This window comes from Synchiropus splendidus, chromosome 3, assembly GCF_027744825.2.
Source record: "Synchiropus splendidus isolate RoL2022-P1 chromosome 3, RoL_Sspl_1.0, whole genome shotgun sequence".
Taxonomy (NCBI): Eukaryota; Metazoa; Chordata; class Actinopteri; order Syngnathiformes; family Callionymidae; genus Synchiropus; species Synchiropus splendidus.
Genome location: NC_071336.1, coordinates 12,862,108 through 12,888,835, shown reverse-complemented (window position 1 = coordinate 12,888,835; position 26,728 = coordinate 12,862,108). Strand labels below are relative to the sequence as shown.

General features: G+C 40.6%; 3 protein-coding genes across 13 annotated transcripts; 2 read left to right on the top strand and 1 right to left on the bottom strand.

Annotated features, from left to right (window-relative positions):
- Positions 1-156: 156 nt before the first annotated feature.
- LOC128755833 (type II inositol 3,4-bisphosphate 4-phosphatase-like) lies at positions 157-14,864 on the bottom strand. Of its 10 annotated transcripts, none has more exons than XM_053859877.1 (27): positions 14,709-14,864; positions 14,209-14,343; positions 13,616-13,674; positions 13,460-13,541; positions 12,865-13,080; positions 12,587-12,634; positions 12,395-12,501; positions 12,204-12,323; positions 10,086-10,165; positions 8,185-8,278; positions 8,042-8,114; positions 7,968-7,981; positions 7,834-7,871; positions 7,630-7,760; positions 6,541-6,648; positions 6,365-6,473; positions 5,762-5,927; positions 5,520-5,699; positions 5,313-5,457; positions 5,039-5,247; positions 4,049-4,172; positions 3,860-3,986; positions 3,643-3,783; positions 2,533-2,630; positions 1,338-1,435; positions 1,072-1,226; positions 157-865 (listed from the first exon to the last, which is right to left on the bottom strand). In XM_053859877.1, the coding sequence occupies exons 1-27, from the start codon at positions 14,764-14,766 to the stop codon at positions 628-630; spliced, it is 3,153 nt and encodes a 1,050-aa protein (XP_053715852.1). In that variant the 5' UTR covers positions 14,767-14,864; the 3' UTR covers positions 157-627. The 10 variants fall into 10 exon arrangements, with proteins under 10 accessions (XP_053715852.1, XP_053715853.1, XP_053715848.1 ...); XM_053859878.1 differs by having other exon boundaries at positions 8,042-8,111; XM_053859873.1 differs by having other exon boundaries at positions 7,834-7,981.
- Positions 14,805-18,267, top strand: LOC128755834 (low affinity immunoglobulin gamma Fc region receptor II-like). 2 transcript variants are annotated; one of them, XM_053859885.1, is made up of 8 exons: positions 14,805-14,882; positions 15,783-15,829; positions 16,216-16,248; positions 16,607-16,725; positions 16,798-16,918; positions 17,056-17,301; positions 17,742-17,879; positions 17,959-18,267. In XM_053859885.1, the coding sequence occupies exons 1-8, from the start codon at positions 14,809-14,811 to the stop codon at positions 18,000-18,002; spliced, it is 822 nt and encodes a 273-aa protein (XP_053715860.1). In that variant the 5' UTR covers positions 14,805-14,808; the 3' UTR covers positions 18,003-18,267. The 2 variants fall into 2 exon arrangements, with proteins under 2 accessions (XP_053715860.1, XP_053715859.1); XM_053859884.1 differs by having other exon boundaries at positions 16,538-16,725.
- Positions 18,268-19,039: 772 nt separating this feature from the next.
- LOC128755724 (arfaptin-1-like) lies at positions 19,040-26,245 on the top strand. The gene is made up of 8 exons (XM_053859666.1): positions 19,040-19,219; positions 20,587-20,661; positions 21,761-21,830; positions 21,972-22,105; positions 23,410-23,631; positions 23,714-23,871; positions 23,946-24,120; positions 24,443-26,245. Exons 2-8 carry the CDS (start codon positions 20,605-20,607, stop codon positions 24,596-24,598), a joined length of 972 nt encoding a protein of 323 aa, XP_053715641.1. The 5' UTR covers positions 19,040-19,219; positions 20,587-20,604; the 3' UTR covers positions 24,599-26,245.
- The last annotated feature ends 483 nt before the right edge of the window (positions 26,246-26,728 follow it).

Genomic DNA, 26,728 nt, shown 5'->3' with positions numbered 1-26,728 from the left:
GCAAAAATACCGACACATGAGAGCGTAATGCACTCGTTATTAAAATAAAAGAAGCTATGCTGAGTCAGTGAAATTATTGACAGATGTTGAAATCAGTTAAAGCACGTTTAAATATTTGGATAAAGCACACAATTAAGACCTTTTTGGTATTTGATGATTTTTAATGCATCCTTGTGTCAGTCATCATTTACTTTACTTACAAAGTCCATAAATCAAACATGCGTCATAATAAACAGTGGAGCAGGTCAGGACTAATGAAAAAGTGTTTTATAAAACATATGTGCCTGCATCATAATATATATATTTTTTAATTTAAGGTAAAAAATAAACAAGGCGTCAGTGTGTGTTTAGCCAAAGCTTCCGTCTGGAGGTCGGTACAGTCGGGGGAAGGTGAGGAGTTGAACACCACTGAAGGCGAACTTCCTGTTTCCCACATTCTTCTCAACGTTCTCCATCCTGCAGCCGTCCCTGCAGCAAATAATCCACACACATTTATAAGGACGCATAAATACAGACGCCCCCTTTTGCAAGTGTTTTAGTTACATTTATCTTCCAGTTAAACTCTAGGATTAATTACACAAACACAAACAAATAAGAATTCTTCCTTGAACTTTTCAGTCTTAGGTCCTACTGGTATCTGGACAGCATAATAACCAGGCTTAAAATTAGCCAGAGGACCAGCAGGTGAGAGGTCACCAGCAGGAAGACCACTGGGTACAGATGTTGCCTGGGGGCTTTAGGAGCAAAGCACTCAGGAACCAAAGAGCTCTGCAGAGTCAAGGGCTCCTCCGTGAGATCGAACCCAGAGACGGTGGCCTGCGACTTGGGGTAGCAGCCGAGCATCTGCCCCCAGGACAGACGAGACCTGGATGTGAGGTGTGTGTGGGTGGGACAAGCGGAATTTAAGGGAAGCAGAATAAAGGAGCAAGCAAAAGAAGAAAAGGTGATAAGTGAAACCGAAAACAAAACCAGGAAGATGAGCTGGGCTGATGAAATCATGCATCATTGCTGCTGTTAAAAACCCTCGGGCCGAACCAGGTTCACCAAATGACCATAAAAGTGACAGTTTACCTCCTCATGGAGTCTAGTGCGGTGCTGAAGTGCTGCTGACTGAGTGTGTGTTGCTCCCGCAGCAACACACACTGCTCAAGCGTCACCGACATTGCTGTACGGTCCTTTGCACTCTTACAGCTGGTCAGACGGACGCCATTCACCTTTCTACACACCTGGAAATAAATACACAGGTTTCAGTTTGACAAACCTTTTGTGACTTTTTTTTCAACTATTTTGGGAAGCTAAAATAGCTACAATAGACTTATTGAATAATGGGAGATTACCAAACATGCAAGCCAGAGAACTTCAACATTCTTCCTTTTTTTGGACTCAATGCTGCGATCAAGGGATGTCAACAAGTCAGAGAGTGTGTGTTCGTCAGCTGAAAGGAGGGAGAAGTTTAGTTTAGCAATATAAAGATTGGTGGCAACTGTCGATAACGTTCATAATTCATATCTCAACGTGACAAACTCTAAAGTGTGAAAGAGGACGTGGCAAGAGGATATGAGATAAGGATGTAGACACGTGCATGCAAAAAAAGAAAGAAAAACTAAACTAAACTAAAAATAACTTTAGCTTACGACTTGAAAACAGGCACTGACTAATTTTAAATTTAATAACTTAAAGCATATATTCAAGCGCATATATAATACATTTTAGCATGTATTATTTTTGCATTTCAGTTCATCCCCTTTTGTCGCTTTAATTAATGTCACTTTAATCTTTTCACTAGTAATGGCAATATCAGCATTTCTGTGTGAATATTTCCTGTTCCACAGATGTACGACCTTGTACATTGAAAATATAAAAGTGAAAATGTACACACAGCTTGAAGTGACTGGTGTGCCCTTTGGAGTATAGCAAAGAACTAGTTTTCATTTTATTTTATTTTATTTGAAGATGATTTAATTTTATTTTCCATCAATTTAATTTTCTGTTCTCTTGCACATTAATGATGATTATATTTAGCACTGTGAGTGTGGCTGCAGCCTCTCAGTAAGCTCCAGCTTGAGGCAACTCATGGGTTGGAGTGAACCTGCCTCCTTTCTGAGTTCTCCACTTGTCAGTGTGGGTTTCCTCTCGCTGTGCAAAAACATATGCAGATGAAATTGTGACTCTATTGTCCGTAGTCTAATACTCAACTGTCAAAGAGTTTAAGTGGAAAAGTATTGATGAGATGTTGAGAATGACGCATGGTTATGTTTACATTGTACAAGTAAATTGTTTTCATGGATGGATAGATAGATGTCCTCATTCTTCCCAAATATCAACTGTTCTTTTTTGCTATAACATCTGAAAAAAACCCCACTACATTTTATAAAGCATACATGTATGACTTAGGCATTTGTCAGAAGGCAGGTAGTCTAACCAGCTAAGTCTCACAGCATGTAAAGAAACATTTTGATCGAATTTCACTCGTGTGTCTGGCTTATGTTTATTATTCTGGTGATAAAATGCCAACAGAGTGTGAAACATTACTAGTTTCAGGCAGCCGGTCTCTCAGCATGTTGCAGTAAACTTTCAGGCGCTCACAGCTCAGCTGGTTCACTCGCTCCTGCAGGGAGCTGTCACCGAACCTGAAGCACACAAACATGACCTTTTCACAGACCATGTTTGGCAAACAGATACCTAACACCACAGCGAGAGTCATCAGCGAGTCTGTGATAAGTGCGACACATAGGAAGTCTTCTTCAAAGATTTCAACCATAAAGTATCAGATGTTTTGATAGCTCTGTTGCAGCTCTGTAATCCAGCACTCTGGCCGTATGTCGACCCCGAGAGCAGTTTAAATGGAATTTAGAAATTAATCATGATTAATCACATTTTAATATTTGACACCACAATGATCAAATGTAAGATTAATCTGGACACACAAACTACGCCCTTTTGGCACGAGAGTTTATTCAATGACGCATTCTTTGATATCGCCATTTCAAAACATTGCAGCTTGGAAATGGCGAGAGATGAAGGCATATAGTAAATGAGTGACAACCTACAGTTTGGGATGGGACTGACTACACTCATCTGTTTTTTAAGTCATGACCTAGACCCATAGTGGACTCCATATTTATACAGAAGCTTCCACTGGAGATACTCTTCCTCATCTCTCAAGAAGCTATGGGGATGGAGAGTGTGAATATTTCTCTTCAGAATCTGACTCAGACAAATCCGCGTCTGTGTAATACACCTGCTATGAAACTGCAGCTTCCTTGGATTGTTTAAATGCCACAATGTTGCCCGTCGCAATTTTGCGACTTTGGTGACGAAAGGGTTAAACATCAAGGTAGAAGCGCCCCATTGATGTGAACCCTCTGCCGCATGGAGTTGACAGTGCCACATTTTTTGTGCTTAAGTTTTGTAGATTTTTCTCCAATATCTCATCTATGCTCCTTCATCATGGATGTCTTGGTTATGACATCACATTGTGTAACAAGGTGAACCTGGAACTGGTGCAGTGAAATGTTGTTCCCTGCGAAAAGACACTTCATATTTTTGTGTCAAATGAATTAACTAACCTCTCTAGCGCTAGCCCGAGTAAATGTCAAGAATATCTCAGCTAAATTATGTTTTATTTTTGTGCTCGTGTACCTCTCAGCCAAACTCTGCTGCTGGTTGATGCCGATGTTGAAGAGAACTGGGTGAAGTTGTATCAAGCATCCATCTTTTAGTTTTTGTGGAAGCCCTTGAAATATTTCAGAGGGAACTGGAACGTCGACAACAAAGGAGCCCCTGGAACAAGTGGAACACTCATAAGGACTCTCCCTTGCTTGTGTGAACACTTCCGTTTCTGCTGTGTCCCTCCTACCAGGCTCCATGGAGTGAAGGGAGCATATCTTTTGGCTGGTCAGTTTTTGCCTCTGTGATGGTGAATGACACTCCTCCGAGGTCACCGACACCGACTTCCATATCCTCCAGCATACCAAGCTCGTCACCTGTCACACGTTTGGATGTAAATAAGCACTGTTGTATGCATGTCTTATAGTGTGTTTTCTACCATAAGTGCTGAGAAGGCCCTCAAACTGCACAAGAATCCCAACAGTGTGCAGCTGTTGCAAGAAGCTTGAGTCTTCCAGACCTCCGTAGAGCTTCAGCAGGAAGCCACAGATGGCTGCTGGGAGCTGAGAGACAACATGGAAAGGCAAGTCAGTCTTGTGTAATCTAGAGACAAAGCTGGTTCGAATGGAACAATACAAAAAATTCTTAAATGAAGTATTGGTTGCCAAGAAGAGGCATATCTCGGCATATCTCGACTACAACACAGGCCCAACATAGACTTCTGAGACTCCCATGATAAATGTCAATATAAAACACATCACCAAGTTAAGAGTTGGTTTTATGTGTTCTTCAGTTTGTGATGAGTACAACCACAACCACATCTGAGTCATCCCAACGTTACTCCTCCTCAACAGTACTTCAGAACAACACACTTGTAACACATTTCAGACTGATTAGGTAGTAATGCTGCATTTGTGGTAGAGCTTCATGCCCTGTCCTTATTGAGAGTTTCTTCTTCACAACAGCCATAAGAAAGACAGCAATCAAACACACTAAACTAAAAGCAGCTGGCATGTGTGTTCCACAGTTGACTGTTGGAGTGCACATTGAATGAAGTATAATGCATTAATTTCAAGATTCATGGTAGTTTGGACGCTTGATAAATAACGTGTGCAATGTTCTCCAGACTCCTGCATCTAAAGATTAGATCAGACTCGATCAGATGTCCTTCATTTGTAAATTTGTGTGTGATCATGAGGGAACTGCTGTAGTCAGTGAGAGGGGAACAGCATGCCAAGCAAGATGGGTTGGTGTGTGAATAACCACAATAAAACGCTGATTAATTATCTTAACACATGCTCATGAGAAATTACTGCTTGATCGAGTGACTACGAAACATAATAAATAAATAAATAATAATGATATTATTATTATTATTATTATTATTATTATTATAAGGCATGTCGTCTCAGATTTTAGACACACTTACCGCTTGACTGAAGACTGTGTGGCGCCGGTGCATGAGGTGCGATGGTCCGTTAGCAACAGTAGCAGCCACTGCACGTTGCAGAACCACAAAGGCCATTGCCGCTTTCGCCTTCGTCACAGCTTCGCGCACACAATCCCGCAGCGTCACCACCAGGGGGAGCAGCAACTCCTGCCACGAGGCCGCTGAGGAGGCGGATGATGGCGAGGGAGCTGCAGAGATCACTTCATTGGTACCAAAACAAACAACACCCAATTGGAAAAAGTGTGGAATCTACGATTATTTGGTGAGCTGGAGTCTTCCGTGGCTTCCTGATGCTCAGATGGCATCCTCACTGGCGGCTGATCTTCCCGATCATGGATCCTGTCAACCATCACTACGATGCAGTTGATGCTTTTGGCAACATTTGCCCAAACTCTGTCCTGCACAAACCCATTTGTTACAAAAAAACAAGTCAAATAAGGGGGTGTGTGTTGAGACTTGCCCACTCCTCCTCATCATATTCTGCCTCCCAGTGTCCGGCGGGATTGACTCCCTCAAGATCGGCTGTAATATTGTCACAGAGGCCGTTGCTTTGGACACTGCAGTCATGCTGTTGATCGTGCATCGCCATCAGAGCGCTCTTCACCAGCTCGTCTTTCAGTGCATGAACAAACTGTTCGGTCTATGGGCAGGTTTGGATTTAATTTAAAGTCACTCTCTAGGGACAGCATCTTGACCTCTCACCTGTTGAACCAGGACGTTCAGGACCTGCAGCAGCTGACTGGTGTTGTGCTCCAGTGAGACAGACAGCAGCTCCTCTGCATGTCCAAAGATGAGAGGCTGCAGCTGGGCCACACTGACCAGCAGCTCCCTTGCCCTTGAGTTTTCCTCCTGAGTGTAGCAGATCAAGCTTCAAAAGACAGGGATATAATCATCTTCAAAAGCGAACCTAATTGAATTAAAACACGCTGTAAAACCGGGATAATAGAGCATCATGCTGTTATTTGTATTTAAACTTTATGTGACATTTAGTGCCAGAGAACAAGCTGCGATGTGTTCATGTGTTAATCTGCCCAGCAGCGTCACTAATCCTGCAAGAGCTGAGATTATAGAGATTACCGTCATGAAACAATATATAAAGATGCTTGATGGGGGAGAGATTATGGACAGAGAAAATCACTGATCAGTTAACCTGAAAAAAGGGACTGCAGGAGAGAATGCAGCAGCTTGAGCTGGAGCATCAAAACACCACTGCTAGGATGAACACAATATATGCAGCTGTTCGATAGGGACGTTATAAATGCTTGTGTCTTTAACCTTTTGATGTCAACATAAAATGAACCCCACCTGTCTGAGGGCTTGGGTTGTTTGTTGAGAAGCCTCTTTAGCCCACCATGCTTAAAACCATGGTGGTGATCAGCTGGGGCACCAAAAGTTATGACATCATACCAAACCCCTGAACAGAGGAGGAGAGATGAATTTGAATTCAACATAATGATTAAGAAAACAGCAGAGTGACAGACCTGCGCTGTCCGCACAGGTGACCTCCATCCTTTGAGAGTGCAGGTTTGTCGGGACAAACTGGAGGTGTCGGTCGGACTTACTAAGGCTTGACTTGAATGACGATGAAACTGTGATGAAAATTCAAGAACGGTATGAGTTGCAGGAGTACCTCAGCACTGATCCTCTTTGAAATTGAAGAGCTAGTAGAGCTTGTTGTTTCAATCTCATACCCTCTGTAGACATGAATTTGCATTTACTACATTACATGGCTTGTGGTACTGCATGCATACCATAAGTATGTCCTACATATTAATCTGATCTCATTTTAGAGCATAGCTGTGCAACAAAATAATAATAATGATGATAATAAGATAAATGAATAACATTTTGTCCAGGTCGATATGAGAGTGCCTCTTTTAAGGACGTTTGTCTGCATTTAATTTCATGGAATATTTACCAGTTAAATGCTAGTTTGAGATTTTCAACTACCATTTACAAGGATATACAAGGATCAATGTTTCTGCATGTTTTATGTCTGTTGCCCATAATTTCAGCACTTTGCCTCCAACCGTCTCATTGTACAGTACATTCTAAGAATTCATGCTTGGAAGAACAACATGGTTCACAGTGGATTGTCAAATGCATTCTGTCATCAGACTATTTTCAAAGACTGCATAGGTAAATACACCAATAGCATGGTGAGGCATTGACTTCTCACCAGCTTGTCATAATTCAGGGGGTCACAGACGCCTATCACAGGACCTCCAAACCAGCAATTACCCACTCATTTATGCGTCTGGGTATGTTCAAGTAGCTGGCATGGAACATTTAGTCCAGAGAGCCTACACAATACAACAGACAAAGCCACCGTGTCCAGAGGAATCTAGAATAAAAGACCAGAAGTCTGAGAGCTGTTTGAGCAAAATATAAATTCACTCAAAATGACATCACATGTCATATCTTTATAGTAAGGGTGTTGTTGTTTCCCACTAGTATGCGCTCAGGCGATTTTGGATTTCATGGCAACTCAAATAACCATTGTGATCATATTCTGTCGGGGCTCAGCAAAAAAGACCAATAATGATTGGGTGCTTGTAAAAAGAGCTCACCAAAATGTTTTTCGAGTTCACAGAGCGTTTCCTGATAACTGGTGATGAGGAGGTCGCAGTGGTTGATGACATCTTGGCGCAGCTTGTCCAAGTGAGGTGGCAAGTCTCCAAGCTCTGTTATTTCGTGTATTCTTACATCCAAAATGATAAATGATGAATGCAAATTGAGTTCTTAAGCCGTGAAAATTAGCATAAGGCACTCACCGGCTCCTGAGCTCATGTATGAGATTGCTGAGGAGCTGCTTGGGTAAAGAGAAAGACAGCGGCGTTTCGGACATTTGTTCTCTGACCAGCAGCCACCGCTGGTCCTCGGTTTGAAACCTGTAAAGCTTACACACCTGCGAACACAGAACTGGACACACAAAGGTCCATTAGATGACACATGAGACGGATGCAACAGATGTTAAAATACCTGCTCTCATCATGGGACTGTTTTCTTTGTCATGGATGGAGGAGTGAAGGCAGTCACACAGAGCTGGACTCTGCTGACACGAAACATAGATGACAGCACATCTACAGTGACACAGACAAATCCAATACAGACATCTGTGATACCTCTTGTTCTTGGGCATGTTTACCGACACCTTCACCCTCCATGTGTAGCCGGGTCACTTTCAGCTCTCCAACTTTGTTCACTCCATCCATGGACCTAAGGATGTGAGAACAAAGATGTATGGTTAATTTATAAACTGCTTAACTACTCTCCAAAGATTCGTGGGTTTACACTCGGACTCACCGAATGACAAATAAAGAGAAATTAATCACAATTTTTGCGCAATAAATAATTTTTTTCAGGGTAACGGTAGCTTCAACGGGTAACATAAAGCTAGATTATCAGCTGTGCATCACAGAGTTTCCCATTTACACACAACTTTAAAGACATGAGTTTCCCATTACCCACACAGAAAACACACACATGACAAACTACTTCAGTATCCGTGCACCACAACACAGCTAAACTTAAAATGAGGAAACATGATCTCACCACGTCACATGGAAGCACACATTTAATACTTAAACATGCACAGTGTAGCAGAATCAGGAAACAAAAGACACATATATTTGGATATAAAGGAGAATTTTAAAAATTGCAATAAAAGGATCTGTAAAATAACTGTGTGGGTGGACTGTTTTATACTTTATAGTTTTTACCCTCATGTTTCCTTGATGCATGATGTAACTTTTTTTGGAATATGAACGAGTCATTCCAACATGAAAAGATTAGGCAGAAATCTCTCAACATTGTATTGTCATAAGTTCTTTCTGTTCATAAAAAAGAATTGAGTCCCCAGATTTCATTTTACACTAAATCTCTATGATGACAAAGACAAACGTTCTTAAACCACATCAGCCTACACATTTAAAAGATGCAAGATGTTGCTGCATGCACACAAAGGTCCCACTGACAAAAGGTCAACATCAGAGCTAGAGATATAACAGGCAACATGTATCAGAAAACAAACAGTCCCGTTAAGCATTTCGAAAAAAGCATCAAAAGCAACTTTTATCTATGAAAAACAAAAGCAAAGGAGAAGCACAGAAAGACTCAGGTATGTCTGACTAAGACATACCTGAACAAGACCTGCCGGCACAGGCCCACAGGCTGACCGCTCCCACTCTCTTACTCTGCCCCCCACTTTGTCATTTTCTTTTACAAAGCTATGTTAATGTCAATCCTTCCTCCGTGCAGCAGTTGTGACTGAAAAGCAGGAAGAGGTTGAAACTTCATACTTATCACAGGGGTGGAGCCAGTGCTATGTGGTGACAAAGTAACTCAGCAACAGCCAATTGGACGAGAGGAAACCGTCCTGTGTTTGCCACAGACCCCTAGTACGTGTAAGCAAAAACGACGAAGGCAGAGATGAAAGATGTACTGGACAATTAATGAGAAAAACCACAGCTATAGAAAGTCATTTTTAGACCATGGTCATCTTTGCTGAATAACAGTAAAACAGTAAAATTAGGAATATTCAGTTACACTTTTACTAAATCATAATTTGGCTTGTTATTAGAAGCTTTTATTTTTCTATTAAAGGATAGCAACATTAAAAAAAAAGAAGACGACCATCTTTACGTCTTTGGACTAACTACTTTTTTTTAACACAAAACTCTTACAAAAGCATATGAGTTAATGCAGATTAACAAGCAGCCTTTAGGAGCAGGTGCTAATATTTGAGTTTCAGAGGAATTGATCTGTACCACCGAGAGGAAGCAAAACAAACCAGGCACAGGGATAGAACCATGTTTAATACCACAAAGAATCTATTAGTAATGAATCATCACCATTAAACGAAAGATATTTTTGCATGGCCCAAATGATCTCAGTTTTTAGGCTCAATAACATGTCTGGAGGTAACAAATGATATCATAACTACACAAGTGGTAACAATGGCTTACTGTAGAGGACTGTAACATCACCATAGCACGACAAAGTGCGATCTTATTTTATCACTTACCTGAGACTTAGGGAGACCTGTGGATCTTTGGTCTTAAACAGGTCTCTGAAGGAGAATGAGGCAAGTCCAAGAAAGCTTCTCTGTTTTGGAAGAAGAGTTCATTTTAATTTCAAAGAAAGACTCCAAAGTTCATAATCTCAAACCATATGTACAATTAAGACAGATACTTGGAGCATTGAGGCATGTCAGGCAAAATAAACTTGCAAGCAAACATCAGATTGTGGAAGAAAACGTGACTGAAGTCAATTCCAAGATGTCATTGTTTCACAATTTCAGGCTTCCTGATTTCTACGACAGCAACTGGAAAATGAATAGACTCAACGAAAACCAGCACAGTTTTTTGCACAGTATGCAAATGAGAAGCAGGACTGTCATGTGTGGTCATCTACCTAGTGAGTGAGATGCTAATGAATAACCCACTTGAAATACTAACCTCTGTGGATGATCACAATTGATAAACAGACAGTCCAGTCCCACGGACAGTTGACTGAGTAAAGCACACGAGCTTCTGTGGGGTGGATGTGACCTGACTGAGATACCCGCAGACGATGGATATGAGGCTATATGTCATGTATTATAACTATATCTGTAGCATATTATTCATTGATAAATTGTAACATGACATGGACATTGCTTACCACACAGTTAATTGAGGAAATGTGTCACTTTCCTGCTTAATTAACAGCTTTAAGGGTTTGCACAATTTATAGCGGATGTTGAAGAAACAAAAAAAGCTGAAGCCAGGAGGTCAGCATGTCTGAACACAAACAAGTAACAAAGAAACTATGTGCAGACAAGAGAAGATTTAACAGGAAATTGGGACATTACCTCCACATTAGGTCAAGGTTGCCACATTTCCTGGTCTGCACTGGACGCTTGAGGCAATAACACAGAAACACACTCGGAGCTAATCTGACTCAGTTCTTGGACAAACAGGAGGATTTGGAGATTACATTCTAATCCCAGAAAAAACCCAACACACACTCACTGATGCTGCCTGGACATGTTCAAGAATTCAGCTTTGGTTGCTGTTTCAGTGTTTGTGCACTTCCTTACCTGTCCAGCAGAGGAGCTGTTTTCCTCCACTGAGCGCCAACACTCAGTGAGCGCCAACGTGGTTCTACGCATCATTGAATTAAAAAAAAAAACACAAAAAAAGGAAAAAAAAACCTCTCCGTCCTATTTATCTTGTCATGACTTCCAGCATACTTACTTAAACACCTTTTTTTTATGAAAACATCACCAGTTTGAAGCACTATTTTCTCCCATGCTACTCAGAGAGACGGACAGCAGTTGATTATTGATAACAGTAGACCAATGCGATACAAGATGGAACAACTAAACAAAAAATAATGATGTGCATTTGTTCTTTTAAAGCACTTTGCACAGAGGGAAAACTATATAAGACCCCCAACACTAATGTTTTAGACTGTTTTTGACTCAACAGCGCAACAGAGAAACAAGAAGCTCAGTTATGAAATAAAAAAGCTCATACTCATGAACTCTATTTACCCCAAATAAATCGACGATTATAGAGATGAAGAGCCAAGCCCTACCAAAATCCAGGAAAATTAGAAAAAGCAAATCCAAAATTAAGCAGGAAGGCAGCCCATGTCCTATGTAGTTTTATGTCTTTTCATCCCCGCTGAGAAGATGAACACAGTCAGAGTAGCTCTCTGCTCCCTCTCTAGCCTCCTTCCATCCATCCTCCTCCTCCTCTTTCGTCATGGCCAGCGGGATTAAAAATGAACTCCCTCTGGCATTATGGGAAATATGCAGATTAGCGAAACGCCTGGCATATCAAATTTAGCTGAACAGGATCGGAGAAAAGTGACGGAACGGAAGTGTTTGTAAATTCTCAATGTCTCTCTGACGGTCCTTATTTAAACCTATTTCTAGATTGTGAGTGTCTGTTTGTGTCTGTTCAGGCAGGCTGTTACACACAGGTATTTTGTCTGTGTGTGGAAGATAAAAGGTGTACAGTATGTATTTGACAGTGTGAGACTGATCGTCCGAAATGAAGCGTGCTGACAGCAACTGTAACGCTACACTCACACATTCAGAGCACTAATCCTCTTTTTGTAAAACACACAGAACCACCAACAAACACGCACTTACTGCAGGGTATGTTGTTGCTTCCGTCTTGTGGGAAACGCTGATTTTGATCCTGCTGCAATAGTTCAGCTGGCAGTCACCATGGCAACACAGTGTGACCAGAAATGTACGACTGCATTCCATCTAACAAAACCACAAAAACTTGAATAATATTAGGCTTTAGTGAGGGTTACCATGTGTATGTGTCTCTGCACCTCAACTGGTGCAGCATAACAACGCTTCCTGACAGTGTCAGTGCTGGTGTCATGCACACTAACTTGCACTTCAACTGGAGCGCTTGCAGAATCAACACCATCGCATTCTGACGAAGAAAAAAAACGTGTGCGTGAGCTTTCATACATCTGAGGTCATATGCATTTTTACTTATGAGTGTACATCCCACAGACCTAGTTTCAAGAGCATAGGAGGGATTTGCTGAAGACGCATGGTGCCACCTAGTGGGGAATGACTTCAACAGTCAATTACAAAGGAAAAAGCAGAGATCTGGAAATAAGAAATATTCACAAAAATAACCCACAGCAAGCAGAAGCAACCTGACAGCATCCACCATATCATGTGAGTGATACGGTGGGGTGGGTGAGCTATATCTTTCTCCAAAGAATATAGGTCATGCAGTTGAAAATAATTTTTAGTTCCCAGTATATGCATAAATATAAAAACTCACCGTCACCATCACCGTCACCGTCCTGGGAGCCCAGTGCAGCAGTGCATGTGTGCCCTAGTGTGTGTGTGGGACTGTTTTTTCTCAGAAGTGCCTGAAGATGTGCAATGCGGAGACTCAGTGCTTCTGTGTTGGCATCTCTCAAAACATTTAGCCAGGATGCACACTCGGCAGAGGTTGGGAACTTCAGAAACAGTGGAGGGTCCTGGCTTTCAAAGTCTGAACACATTCACACATGCACACAGACACGTGTTAGTAAGTCACATAAACATACAGTAATACATACAGTAAACAGTAATACATGCATTTCATTACAGTCAGATTAGATGGTGTCACGCCTAATTTTATAATATGATTGTGATGTTTTAGCAACATTTTATGTCATTGTTCAGTTTTTTGGATTCTGTGCCACACATTTTTTTGACTACCGCACTTGTTGGCAGCACAATGCAGAGGAGAGAAAGCGCTACTCTCTGTAGTACAAATCGCTAACATTATCATTTCTTCACATAGGCCACAGGAACCACTATTAAATCACATAAAAACCTTCCATAAAATATTTCAACACTAAAATGTAAATGATGACGATGTCACACACCAAGTCTCAGCTGAGTGTCGCTCTCTGGAAGGCTCATAATCTTACATCTCTCCAAGAGTAACACCTCATCAAGAGTGCCGCCCTAAAAAAACATTTTAAAATGAACAGCATTTTATTGTGTTTGTTTTCATGCATTTGGGCTTGCATCAGTCAAACCTTTTTTTTCAAGATGAAGAGAAAGTTTCCCCTGACTCGACAAAACCTGTGGGTGAGAGCTGAGAAATCACAAGTACAATTATAAATACACAACATTTATAATAACAGTCTAATGCACTGGAGACCAGGCTTGGTAATTTTCAGATTAAGTGGTTCTGAAATGAAAAGTTAACTTTAACTTCAAACCACTACTTTCAATATACAAATGCTGATATGCCAACAATAGTTCTTAGAAAAACAAATAGAAGTCTCCATTAAATTCAACCACAGACTTCAAATTTATTCTGGTTTTGTTGATGATGTATAGGAAATAATTGTTTCATTTGTAATTGTGTTTTTTGATCGTCAATCTTCAACTGTTGATTGAAGATAGAGATTCACCAAAGACACTTCTTTCTTAGTTTGGAGGTGTGTTTTGGATTGTGTGAGGGAATCTGCTCCAACCAAATGCTATCCTAAAATTCCAATGTCACGTGTTTTACAAGCACAACAGCAGGGAAAGTTAGGACTTGCTCGACCACAAATGTGAAAGGCTAAACACTCAAAAGTTTGAAGGACATTACATTGAAGAAACAGAACAGAGCAGGCGGTACCTCTCTGTTGACGTCCCACGCGCAGCTTTCCTTCGATCTGGAAGTTTCCTGATGGTTCACTGGACAGAAATGTCAGGTGTTTGTCATTACAGTCCATCCTTTTCTTCTTCATTCTCATCCTGGTAGTCCATTGGCCTGGAAGATGGAGTAGACCATATCATTACGGTTCTATCGAAATGTCAGAATTCTGTAAATATAGAGAAAACATGACAAAATTTGAGAATTATTACCGTGAGTTACTGAGTCTATACAAAGCCTGGAGGAAGCGAACTGAATGACCGCAAAAGCGAAAGCAGGTGTCAGAAGTACGTGGTGCAGTAATTCTGCTGACCCCAATAGCAGTAGCCATAAACCTCTTTTTTATTGGGTTAATTATTATTTCCATGACCTTTATTGCTCTGTTCCCCTTCGCCCACAACAGTGGACAAACGTGAAATCGAGCACTCAAAGTAACTGCTACCAAACGCCCACAGCAGACCAAATATAATTTCATAACTTACTTTTCAACGCGTGCTCTTTATGATTTGAAAACGAAGTGACACGGTAACCTTTGGACATGACACATCTCGCGAGAGTTGATGCCCAACAAGGGACACGTCTATGGTGCACGCTCCCAAAGACGACCACAAGATGGCGAAAGATAGAGAAAGAATGGCAGAAGTGAAAGTGTTTGGGTTTGATTTCAATCTATATTTTCTCCGTGTTTTAATGTTTTTGTTTGTCTGGAGTGTTTTTCAAACTCAGAAAACATTTTATTTATTCATTGTCAACTATTGTTATTGAACTTCACAATTGCTTTACTTTATTTTTTTTGTACTTTTTTTTTGTTTGAGTTACTCCCTTATATTCTTTTACTGCCACTTATTCAAAGTCTGATCCTAGCGGGTCATCTCTTCCTAGTATCCTGAATGGTGTGGCCCAGGGCTCCCTCTGATTTGGACATGGGCAGAACACCTCACAGGGAAACAGTCCAGGTGGCATCCTCACAAGATGCCCAAGCCACCTCCATCTGCAGTATCCATCATGTTCTGTCAATCAGTGCATGACCATTGCAGAACAGATTTACCAGTTATTCAACAGCTGAATTTCCTCATGACTGAAGGAGCAGCACTTATTCTTCCTTCCACATTTTTCTATCCAAGAACCATGAATTTGTTTCCCAGTTTCCTTTCTCTGGACTTGAGCATTTACTTTTTTTTTTAAATCCTACTTTTCTTTGTTCTACTTGTACAATTTCAGATAGAAATGCTTGACCCCATCTCTTCAATGAATGGATTTTTATTTCATTCTCCTCAAATACATTGTAATTGCATAACATGGCCTTCTTATCTTTGCATTATACTGCATTGCGTCCAATTCATTACACACAGTGCAGTCAAGATTTTGTTTTGGGAGCAAAATGAATAACAGTTTCGGACCCTTATTCCCATTTCCCCGAACCGCCAATATGGGTAACTGTGTGAATGCTGCTTTCTGTGTGATGTCCTTTATGTTGTGTTGCAAATTACTCAGTCTCTTCAACTCAAGACCCTCCTTTGTCATTCTCTGCATTGTTCATTCTCTTCCTCTTTCAGCTGCGGTCAGGTAGTCATGGAGGTGTCAACTCTTACTCTGCTTAACTGTAAGGCCTGACTACTATTTTTTTTTAAAATCTATTTTTAGCTTTCATTTTATCTATTACGTTTTGTAAATAGTATAACAAAGTGTGAGTCTATCGTGAATTTTATTATACATTTTGGAACGTTGGGAAAAAAAAATGCTTACATTTTAAACACATGGCATTTTATTCAAAGAATACGGATTTCAGTTGAACTTTTATTTTGATTCATCCTTTAACAGTATACAATATGATTATATTTAGTGTTTTATTTCATGCTAGTGATCACTCAAACCACTATTACAAATTTAATAATATATTAATAAAAGCTAAAACTCAAATAAAAGCCGTTTTCTGTAATTCCACTTTTACATCTGTAATGATTTACTAACTATTACTTTTTTCTCAAGTGCTATACTTTTTGGATGCTGGACAAACCGGGGGTAAGTAAGATCACCTAGATATCTTGACAAGGACATAGTGGTTCAAAGCTACATAGCCATTGTGTTTTAAGCTTTCATTGGGATGAACCAGTCATCTATTCACTAAAGGAGATTAAACAGAATTGCTACTTTATCATTTATCTGGTCATTTATCTGCCCACACTTGATATTTCAAGAGATGTACACAACCCACCTTTGAATGAAGCATTTATTGAGTCCAGAATGTTTAAAAAAGGCAAGTGGACTGAGTATTGGATCTTGCTTTGATGTTGTTTATTTTTGATGACAGCTTTATCTGTTACAATTCACTGGATGGACGAGAATTTCAAACACACAAAATATCATTATTTCACCCCAGCTGTGTGTGTGACCATCCATCCTAACCGCAAGCAGTTTTTTAAGTATGACCTCTTCCGAGTTGCCTGTGAAGGGAAATGGGTCTCGTGGCCTGTTAAGAAGATGACAGGTGATGGAAAGGTTTGCCACCCAAACCTATAGTATTGTTATTACCGTTATCTAGTCCTTAACAGTGAGTCTTTGGTTTCTCAGTTCCATGTCTGCCCTGCACCCTGCTTGATCCCTTCAGCCTTCCCTGCCACTGACAGCGGGGTGTACTGGTGTGACACTGGTCTGCAACAAACCAGTTGCTCCGTCAACATTACCGTAACATGTGAGCTTTTAACTCATCTTTCTGTTTTCCCATGATACAAACCTCCGTAACACAGTCATTATATTGCTCTTTATTAGGAAGACCATACTTTTTTGAGCCGAAACTCATGATGGTATCAATGTCTGTGTGCATCTCAGCATGGAAGGTTATCCTGGCTAGCCCAGCACAACCTGTCAAAGAGGGCGACCCTGTGACCTTCAACTGTTTGGTCCACAATGAACGAAATATTGGATCAGCAACTTTCTTCAAAGACAACATGCAAATTGCCATCAGTGCAACTGCAAACCTAACCATCTACAATGTAACCAGTTCAGATGAGGGCCTGTACAAATGTCATGTTCCTGGATATGGAACTTCCCCTGAGAGCAAGCTCTCTGTCAGAGGTAAGTAAAGTCACTTGGAATAGACAGTCAGAAGGAAGAATCACCTGTGTCTTCATGTGGTCTGTGATGGACTGAGACCCCTTCTAGCTGACCCAAAGTGCTTGGAATGTTTTTAACCTCCTCCTTATGGTATGTATTAGGGCTTTGTAAGTGAAGCTACATACTTCAGGATGGGTAAGAAATGGGATATTTCAGAAGTTGTTCAATTTTTGTAGCATTCTGCAGGTCCGTTTGAACTTCTGGATGTTCTCCAGTTGCCCCCATTGACTTTCAATAGGCCAGGTGCGACATCCAGTGGTCACATGATAGCTTTGATTCTTACGGGCATATCGCTTTTAATATGTCCATCAAACACACTGCATGCCTAATCACAGTGACCTTATATGACAAGGAAGATTCATCACCATGAAAACTCTCTGTTTCTTCATGTATGCCCACAGTCACAGTACTGGAGCAGCAGTCCTTAGTGTTCCTGCCACTGGTGGAAATGATCCTTCGCCGTGTGCTGTTGATTGCGTTCTATTTACTGTCAACTATTGTCATAGCTGTGAGGCTGCGGCAAAGACAGAGAGTTGAGGGTATGAAAAACATATCTATGCACATTCTGCAATATGAATGATTAAAAATAAACAATACAACAATGTTCTTGTTTTGCAGAACCACAGCCTTCTGAGGATGTCATAATGGAAATATGTTCATGAGCCATATCAGTATTTTCTTCCAGAAAAGATCAGAGTTCTGTGTTATTCCCCCCTTGTTGTATATGTTTAGCAGTGAATTTGTCATGCTTCTGGTTCAATGTGGGAAAGTCCACATGGTCAAGAACAGGCATGTTACTTCAGGTTTGACAGAAAGTGCATGAATCAGAGGTGTCAGCTGGAAGTGGAAATGATAGACAGAGGAAACGAGTGTTGTATCTGTCATCTTTCTGTCTGTAAAAAAATAAAATTGAGAGGTGTGAATAGAAACTGTTGACTTGTTCACACTTCCGTGTATAGGGCACTGTGTGTGGTTTCACAGTTTAGACAGTCTTTCAGGAAAGCTCACCAAACAAAAATATCTTTCTGTGAATATCATTACAAAAAATATTTCTGACACTGGTGTCCATGTGACTCACTCAACCAAAGATTAAATGGGGTCCTGTTGAACCTATTGCTTACCATTAAACAACAACTTGTTACACCACCTCTGCAGCAGTTCCAAAAGATTACAAATGCTTCAAAATGAAAATTCTGCCAAATTGACATCAGATAAAAAACAGTCCTGTCGCATAATCTGCCACATATTTTTCTGCACAGATAGATTCCACATCAGATTCTCCTTGTACCTTGAGATGATTCTTCTTGGAACAGATGGTGGTGGCTCTGGAAATGTTTTGTGGATTCTGTTAAATGCATGAATAAATAAAACATTGCATCAAAGCCATCATAATATGTGTTGTGTTTTAAACTTCATTAAATTTCTTTTTTATTCTTTAACATGAACTCTTTGATAATATTGGAAGTAATAAGACGTCTATTCTGACTCAATATACTTCTGTTGCTGCGCCAACCACTGACGCTTTTTCAACTCGGCAACCATTAGAACTGCCAATGAATTCAACTGGCGCTGCTACTCCGGTACAACTGGGTGGTAGTTGTTTTCAACATCGGATTGACCCGCCTGCATTCCAGGTAACATGACTCATCCGTCACCGCCTTTTTGTTCGGGCCATAATCTTAAAACGAACGAACACGAATGGCACAAACCGACACTTCCGGGAGTGTTGAGGCTTTCCTTCATTTAACTTCTGACAAAGTTCAGTTTTTTTTCCTTTCATTGCGTTTTGAGATTGATGTTTGACTGATAAATTGTCGGGAACGGAGAAGAGAGCTTGCTTGAGGACGAAAGGACGTTTGATTTTGCTACACCCGTGAAGGTAAAACTAAGTGTCTGCTTTTAGTGTCTGAGGCGTAAATGTCGAGATATTAACATTTTAAAGCGCATGGTGTCACAAAAAATGACGGTGGCAAAATCTATCGTTTAAGTTTGTGTAATAATGGAGTGTATTAAGCACGTTTATGACTGACACGTCGCATTTTGTCAATAAACAAATGGTATGCTGACAAAATAAAAGCTTTCAAGTTGCTCTTACTGCATAAATACACGTTTCAAAACAGGTCATTGAAGGCGTGCGTATTTCAGGTTAGTGTTTATATAGTTCTAAGTTTGCAAGTATTGTTGTTTTTTTCCCCTAATGCTCTTATTTTCGTCTCTTCCTCTTCACCTGGTCCACTTCCTCTTCTTTACCTGCGTTGAAACTATTTATCATTATATTCATGTAGTTGTCATTTACTGTCCAACCATGCATGCTTCATGCACGCCTGACACTGTCTGTCAAGTTTCTTATCTTTCGGGTTTAAAGATTGACTGTTTTTTACTGTCATTGTACTTTGCATCTGATATGTCCATCTTTTACATCGCTGCAGTGTTACACATTTCTTACAATGTTGGCTCGAGCTACACTGATGGACAAGTTAAGTTATGTTAAATTGTCTGAGTGCTATAAACCTTATTCTTAAGAGATTTTTTTTACTAGAGCATTTTCCATCCAGCTGTTGCAGTTTGAAGTGAATCGAAGTATTATGGCTCGGTGTTAGTAAAAGTGGAATAAAGAATGAAAAATCGCTTACACTACTTATGATTTAAGAAGTGTTCTAGTCGGCAGTTTACAATTACTATATGAACAGTTTATTTTCTTTATAAACTGCATATTCGGGGTCCACCACAACTTGTTATATTATTTGGCGATACATTAATTTACTGTTAGCGTACTGTAAATATAAGGAATTCATAATTTTAAATTAAATATCAATGCTCACTGTTGCATTGTAGTTGTATTACATTTACAGACGTCGCAAGCTATGTATAGTTCTCTTTTTTTTGCGGGCCTTCTACCATGTTGTATTTTTTTTAACCACCAGATGTCACTACATATCCATTTATTGTCTCCACTTGGTGACTCAAGGATGTCTCATTTTCTACAATGTTCTATAGTCAATGCCAGTACAGGGATCAGTTGTAAGGTCTTGACCATCCATGAGACCTTTCGTTTTGACAGTAGAGGTGCCTTCGATTTGTTTGGCAAAGGAATCTTCTAAAATGTCTCCTACTGTTGTGATTGATCAAAGGAGATTTTTTTAAAACTGTATTCAGTGTATTAGCATTATTATTATACATCTGTGATTTATTCTTTTTTTTTTTTGTCAAAACAAACATGTGTATCTATGTTTGCTCTGGTAACAGAAGAAGGAGAAAAGCAAGATGATGGAAGAGACCACTGAAGTTACTTATGATCTAGATGAAAATTCTCCACACAAGGTGAGTCATGTTGAGAGGTTTCCTAAGTGTGACACACGCATCCAACACAAGGTTGCGTTGTTGTTCAGTATGAATTTTAATTTTGTCATCTGAGAAAATATCTAATGTGATCAGTTTGTGCATGATGTACATGAAACAACACCCACTTGACACAGGAGTCTCAAACAACTTGGTTAAAAGGTTTCCTATGCACTCTAAAAACCAAATCAATGTAAATACGTAAATACCTTCAATGTTTTAGATATTGTGATATGAAAACATATTTTGGGTAGTTACAACAGTATTTTGTTGTCGTTTTTTTCACTTCGATAAAAACATACGTTTTATCACAAATCATGTTTCATTGTTTTCTCAACGTTTTTTCAGCAAATGTTAAAGAACGTGGTTGGTTTTCTAACCTTTAAAAATGAGCAAAGGTGATGTGCGTCACTGCATGTCTCCCTGTCGCTTCGAGTCAGAGCGCTTCAGACTGTAATTCCTGCTGCCTGGGCGAGTCACTCCCTCTCCCCTGACTCGTCACTAAGACCTTGTTCTGTTATGACGGATGCTTCCAGAAAGTCTCCACACAACTTTCTAATCTGTTAATGGAAGTTGACAGTTTTTTTGTGTGTCGTTACTGCTCATCTGGATCAGGTGACCATTTCCTCTCTGAAGTGACCTGTTCGCCTCTAACCCCGCAATTCTCAACGGGGAGCCGCAGTTTCCTTGGTGACCCTATTCTTGTCAGACCGGGCCCCTGATTGGCTAGTGGGAGATCTATTTCCCACAGCGATCCCAGTAATGCTTTGATTTCTGACCTCCGACCTCCTAACTGATGCTTCTGTGGTGATGCATTCAAGTGCATTTAAAAAGCACTGTACAAGAGGAGTTACAAGCTTCTGTCTGTTTATGATTATTCTTGCTTCCATATTGCACTCAAGACTACTCTCCACTGCTATATAACTTTGTGTTTGTTTAAAATGTGTTTAGCATTTTCGCTTTTCAGCAATGTTCAAGGAATTTGCTCATTGTTTTTTTGTTTTGTTTAACTGCGTGAAACACCCTGCTGATATGAGATATGCAATAAAAAGCATGAATATGTTTTTTTTTGTCTACCCAGGAAGTAAACAGTGATAACAATCACACGATGAGTGATGTCACCCCCTCCCCAGCTTCCACCTCTGAAACAGGTCAGTTAGAGCAATGTAACACCGACCCATAACTTGTATACTGTTTCCAAATGTCTTGCACAAATTGAACTGTTATGGTTGTTTTGGTTAAGTGCCTTGATATTTAAGAAGTGCATTTAACTTTCTTCTTTCACATCTAAGCTCAACAGACAACAGACGCTGAAGAGACACCACAGAAACAAGACAGTGGACTCGTAGTTGTCCATGGCAAGAACAACAACATCGCCAGTGAGACACTGCAGAGAGTGCGAAAGTGGAGCATTCACACCTACAAGGTTAGAGAGAGTGCAGTGACAACTTGCTCCATTGATCATCAAAATGGGAGAGAAGCACGTTTCCCTGTAAAAACATCGTGGGTTGCAATTAACAACTATTTTGATACTCTCAGACTGCCTTAATGATCAGGCAACTTGCTGGCATATGGGGTTGATAATATTGCTGTAGTACTCAAGATCGGTCTTGGTCTCGAGATCGGTCTCAAGACCACAATTTTAGGGTCTCTGTTTTGTCTCGGTCTCGTCTCGAAATCTCGAATTTTCACTTGGTCAAGTCTTGGTCTCTGACTGGGCAGACTCGGGATTTATATTCACCTGAAACCGACAGAAAACTGCCATAATTGGTAAGTTGGAGATCCACAAAAGGGCCACAGTAGGCTTGGTCTCGATGCTGTCCAGTCTCGATCATGTCTTGGTGTTAGTTGGTGTGGTCTTGATTACAACACTAATCGATAAACACATGCCAAATATGTGTAACATATCGACACTAATCATTAAAAATGTGGTTGAAATGTGTGTTTGGAAAAGATGTCATCTCACTTAAGTCTTTGATGTAGCCGCCGCGACCTGTCGATACAGTTAGCCGTCTGTGACTCATTAATTGCATATTTGCCAGTCATCGATTTATTTACATGATTTGACAACATGACAACTCGTATCAAATTGGATACTCAGTACTCACCTTCTTCTACTATCAAGACATAAGGATGAGACATTCGTATCCAGATCAACTGCCATCACTATGCATCAGTCACTGACTCTTAATTTGTGTTTCTTGTTAGAATAAGATCACCATGTTGTACTAAAGCAAACTGATGATGTGTATCGACAAGTGTTATCAGACCAGTGTTACCTGCCCTTCCACACTCTCATCTCAGAACTCAAACCATTGCTCGTATGCTATTTTTTGGATTCCCACCTGAAATCACATGACTGGCATTACATAAAGCGAAATGAACACAAAGCACGTCATGCTTTGTTGGGTGTAGGCCCCGTCAGCTGGAGACTGGTCCGGGTGCCCATACATCTACGTGTATACCGCAAAACACCACAGTTAGAGTGGGACTGCAGACTAATGGATGGTGGTGGTCAGGCTGATGACACATGCCCATGGTTTGACCTTTTCGCTGCACAGCCCCATACACAAGTGCACTGTGTTATTACCTTACTGTTATAGACTCCACATGTATTGGACTACAAAGAGTAGGCTCACTATCTGTTCCCAACTGATCACTTTGAAAAATCGTACTGCGGCAATTTAGACCTGCTGTTTTCCTAGTCACTTATTAGTCGTTCATCAACAGCGCTCCAGACAGGCTCTTTCAGAGAAACTCGGCCGGGGCTCTCGGACTGTTGATCTGGACCTGGAACCTCGCGTGGATCTGCTGAAAGATAGCAGGCTGCGCTACAACCAAGTGACCAAGCTTGCTCAGACACTTGCTGCCCAGCTCGCTCAGTTCTCAGTCACGCAGAAGACACTTGGGGAGGCCTTTGCTGACCTCAGCCTCAAAAGTCCAGCACTACATGTGAGTGATGGTGACACACCTCAACGTGTTGATGATGTCATAGGGCCTGCCATAACTGTCGTCTTCGGTATGAAACCAACAGGTTGAATTTGGGATGAATGCTGAAGCTCAGATGTTTCTCTCAAAAAGTGGGGAGACACTGACAGCTGCCATTAATGCATTCACCTCAGACACGGACACGCTGGTCAACAAAACCATCGAGGACACGTTGATCAATGTTAAGCAGTACGAGGAAATCAGGTCAGAGGAAGTGCATCAAACACTGCTGACTTCAATCTTGCGTGGATGGCAACGTAATGTTTTTTGAGTTGTAGGGTGGAATATGATGCGTACAGAGTGGACATGGAGGAGCTAAACCTCGGACCTCGTGATGCGGTCACACTGCCCAAGCTTGAGCAGGCCCAGAAGGAGTTCCAGTGCCAAAAAGAACGGTACAAGAGCGTCCGAGATGATCTGTCTGTCAAACTAAACCTGCTGGAGGAGAACAAGGTGAGATAGCAGCAGGTGGTACTCTCTGCTCTATTTGAACAAGCATTTCAGTGAAAGCTCAGATAATTTTCAAACCAGGAGCGTCACCTACTGACAGCACACTTCTTCATCATGCCTCATTAGCCCATCACGAGCAAACACTTACGTGTCTCGATCTAATCAAACACTGAGTTTCTATAACTACTTATAGGATTGTTGAGTTTGGGAAGAATTGAGAAATCAAATCTAAATAAAATGTATTTCATGGAGCTTCATCATCCCATCACTAGACTGGTGATAAGAGTGAATGGATGTTTGAGAGGTTTTTTCCTTTCCTCTATAGGTCAAAGTGCTTCACAACCATCTGTGGCTGCTGCACAGTGCTGTGGCAACACACTGTATATCATGCCATGAATTCTTGGTGGAAAACATCCAAAAGTCAAGTCAGCAACTCATCCACAGCAGTGTGAACGCCCCCTCCTGGCTGGAGGACTCCTGACGTTCACAGTTGATGGTGGGTTGAGCTTCAGTGAGAGACTAAGGGACACAAAGCTGCAATTTGGGATCGGAAGTTAATCTAACCCTAGTAATGTTCTCTCTTTTTTCCAATATTGCACAATAAACACAAATAGTTATTTTTGTCATTTTGTAACGAAATGCGGACCAAACTGGCTTTAATTTAGGATTTAGTTTTTGTGTTCTTTGTTGACTTGGTTCGTGTTGGAATTTGAATGTATAATCCAAAGTGGTGTTATGGATGGAACGGAGAAAGACGCTGTTGAAGTATATATTTTTGACAGTAGTCAAAAGTATGAAGTTGAAGTACCCAGTTTCAAGACTGTAATGCCATGACTTTCTGTAGGGTCACTTGATGGAAATGAAAGCTTAAAACTTAAGGAAAGCTCAGGAAATCCAGACATGTGTCAAATGTGTTCAATGATCCCTTTTCTTTTTATATTGCTGCTTCGATAACATCACTAAAAGGCCCTTTCACCATTGTCAAACTTGTCTATTCACCTATCCCTGCCCTTATACATGTAGTAGGACAACCTCTTTTACAGTAAAAGAAAAAAAATGTGTCTGTTTTTACTCTTCCTTGCTGTGTTGAGGAGAAAATCCATCTAATCCCTCGGTGGCACTAAGCCTGTCTTTGAACTCGAAAAAATCCACCGCCACTGCAGTCGGGAACCACGAGAAGTGCTTCTCCTGCATGACTGGTGAACATGCTACATGTTGACAGCTTCTGGGAAGTCACTTTTAAATATTTGTCTGAATGCTTAAGATTATGAAGTGGTTGTAGCACAGGGTGTGCCACAGCGTCAGCTAGTGGTGGGCTGATGAGGCTTCATGAAACAGTGTCCACATTTTCAGAGCCCACTAGATGAACAACGATTTAAATAAAATCTCACTTAATTTTTAAATCAAGAGCGCTGCTTATTAAGCTCTGAAAATGATGACACTGGTCCACTAAGCTTCATCAGTCCATCACTAACATCAGACTTTCAGTGCATTCTGTTCAGTGCAGCACATTGTGATGGCAGTGAGGTGTTCCTTTCAGTCAGAAAATGTCTCAAAACTTTGTGGCTGATTTCTCATCTGCACTGTAAAAGATCTAAAATGAATTCTTCATGCACCTGCTTCTTTGTGCAGTAATGTGGACACTAACAAATTAAAGGAAAGAAAAACATTTAGGACTTGATTGCAGCTCATTTTTATTATCAAACTGCATTTAGTAACATTAAAACTGTGCAATAACGTTGGAGCAGATGACTGTCAAATGCTTAAAATAAAAAAAAACAAACATGTTCAGCAACATGTTTTTTCAGCGAAGACATTTTTGATAAGGCAGATATTCTGAATTTTATACCTCAGTTTTGTAATTTATAACATGTCTGTGACATTTGTTTCTTAACATCACTGTGATTTTCCACCAAGTTCTTCTGGGCTTTTCCAGCAGCAGCACTGCTTATCAACAGTTGGTTTTCTTCCAATAGACAGGATTTCTTTCATGGAAGAATGTTTGTCTTTATCCTTCAACTGTGGACATTGAACCTTCAATTTCAACTTGGCCTTTCTGTTCACTTTGTACAAGACCAAAAACATTTTGACTTTGTGGAATTGAAAGTGACGACTGCCATTTTATAATGTGTGCAATTAAAGTTTTTGAAAGTTGTTTTTGTCGCGTTTGCTTTTTACTATGTACCACAATGACATTGTTTGTCTCAGGTTAAGGCGCTGCAGAGTCTCCCATCAGACACCCTGCTGTTGCCTCTTCATTCATTCACTAGCTTTTCCAGTTCTCAATAATGTGTGGAAAAGTCCTGGCATTGATGCCCGTCTTTCACATGATAGTAATGTGTCCTCTTCATGGTGCAGAAATCGGCGACTCTGCATTAGTTAGGGTTAGAATGAACTGTTGCCAGCAGAAACCCAATCATGGAGTAAGTGTCCAGCGAGAGACAATTGCCATTCCTTTAAATCCGAGCAGCAACTTTTGTTTCGAATTTCATTGTTTGGTCTTTCAAATCTTTTTTGTCTTTTTGGCTCTGGGGAGATGCCCCACACCTACCAGCTTGCATCTGCTGTGTTGTTCTGTCTCTGTGAAGGTTTTGAATGGCAATAATTATTA

Excerpts from the sequence above, each read along its gene's own strand:
- LOC128755833 (XM_053859873.1), bottom strand. The coding sequence starts at position 14,766 with ATGTCCAAAGGTTACCGTGTCACTTCGTTTTCAAATCATAAAGAGCAC. Across the intron at positions 7,761-7,833 it reads ATACATGAGCTCAGGAGCCG|AATACACGAAATAACAGAGC; the intron begins GTGAGTGCCTTA and ends TTTGGATGTAAG. Across the intron at positions 5,928-6,364 it reads CAACCCAAGCCCTCAGACAG|CTTGATCTGCTACACTCAGG; the intron begins GTGGGGTTCATT and ends TGTCTTTTGAAG.
- LOC128755834 (XM_053859884.1), top strand. The coding sequence starts at position 14,809 with ATGGTGCACGCTCCCAAAGACGACCACAAGATGGCGAAAGATAGAGAA. Across the intron at positions 15,830-16,215 it reads AACTCTTACTCTGCTTAACT|TGCTATACTTTTTGGATGCT; the intron begins GTAAGGCCTGAC and ends TTTTTTCTCAAG. Across the intron at positions 17,880-17,958 it reads GCAAAGACAGAGAGTTGAGG|AACCACAGCCTTCTGAGGAT; the intron begins GTATGAAAAACA and ends CTTGTTTTGCAG.
- LOC128755724 (XM_053859666.1), top strand. The coding sequence starts at position 20,605 with ATGATGGAAGAGACCACTGAAGTTACTTATGATCTAGATGAAAATTCT. Across the intron at positions 22,106-23,409 it reads GGAGCATTCACACCTACAAG|CGCTCCAGACAGGCTCTTTC; the intron begins GTTAGAGAGAGT and ends GTTCATCAACAG. Across the intron at positions 23,872-23,945 it reads AAGCAGTACGAGGAAATCAG|GGTGGAATATGATGCGTACA; the intron begins GTCAGAGGAAGT and ends TTTGAGTTGTAG.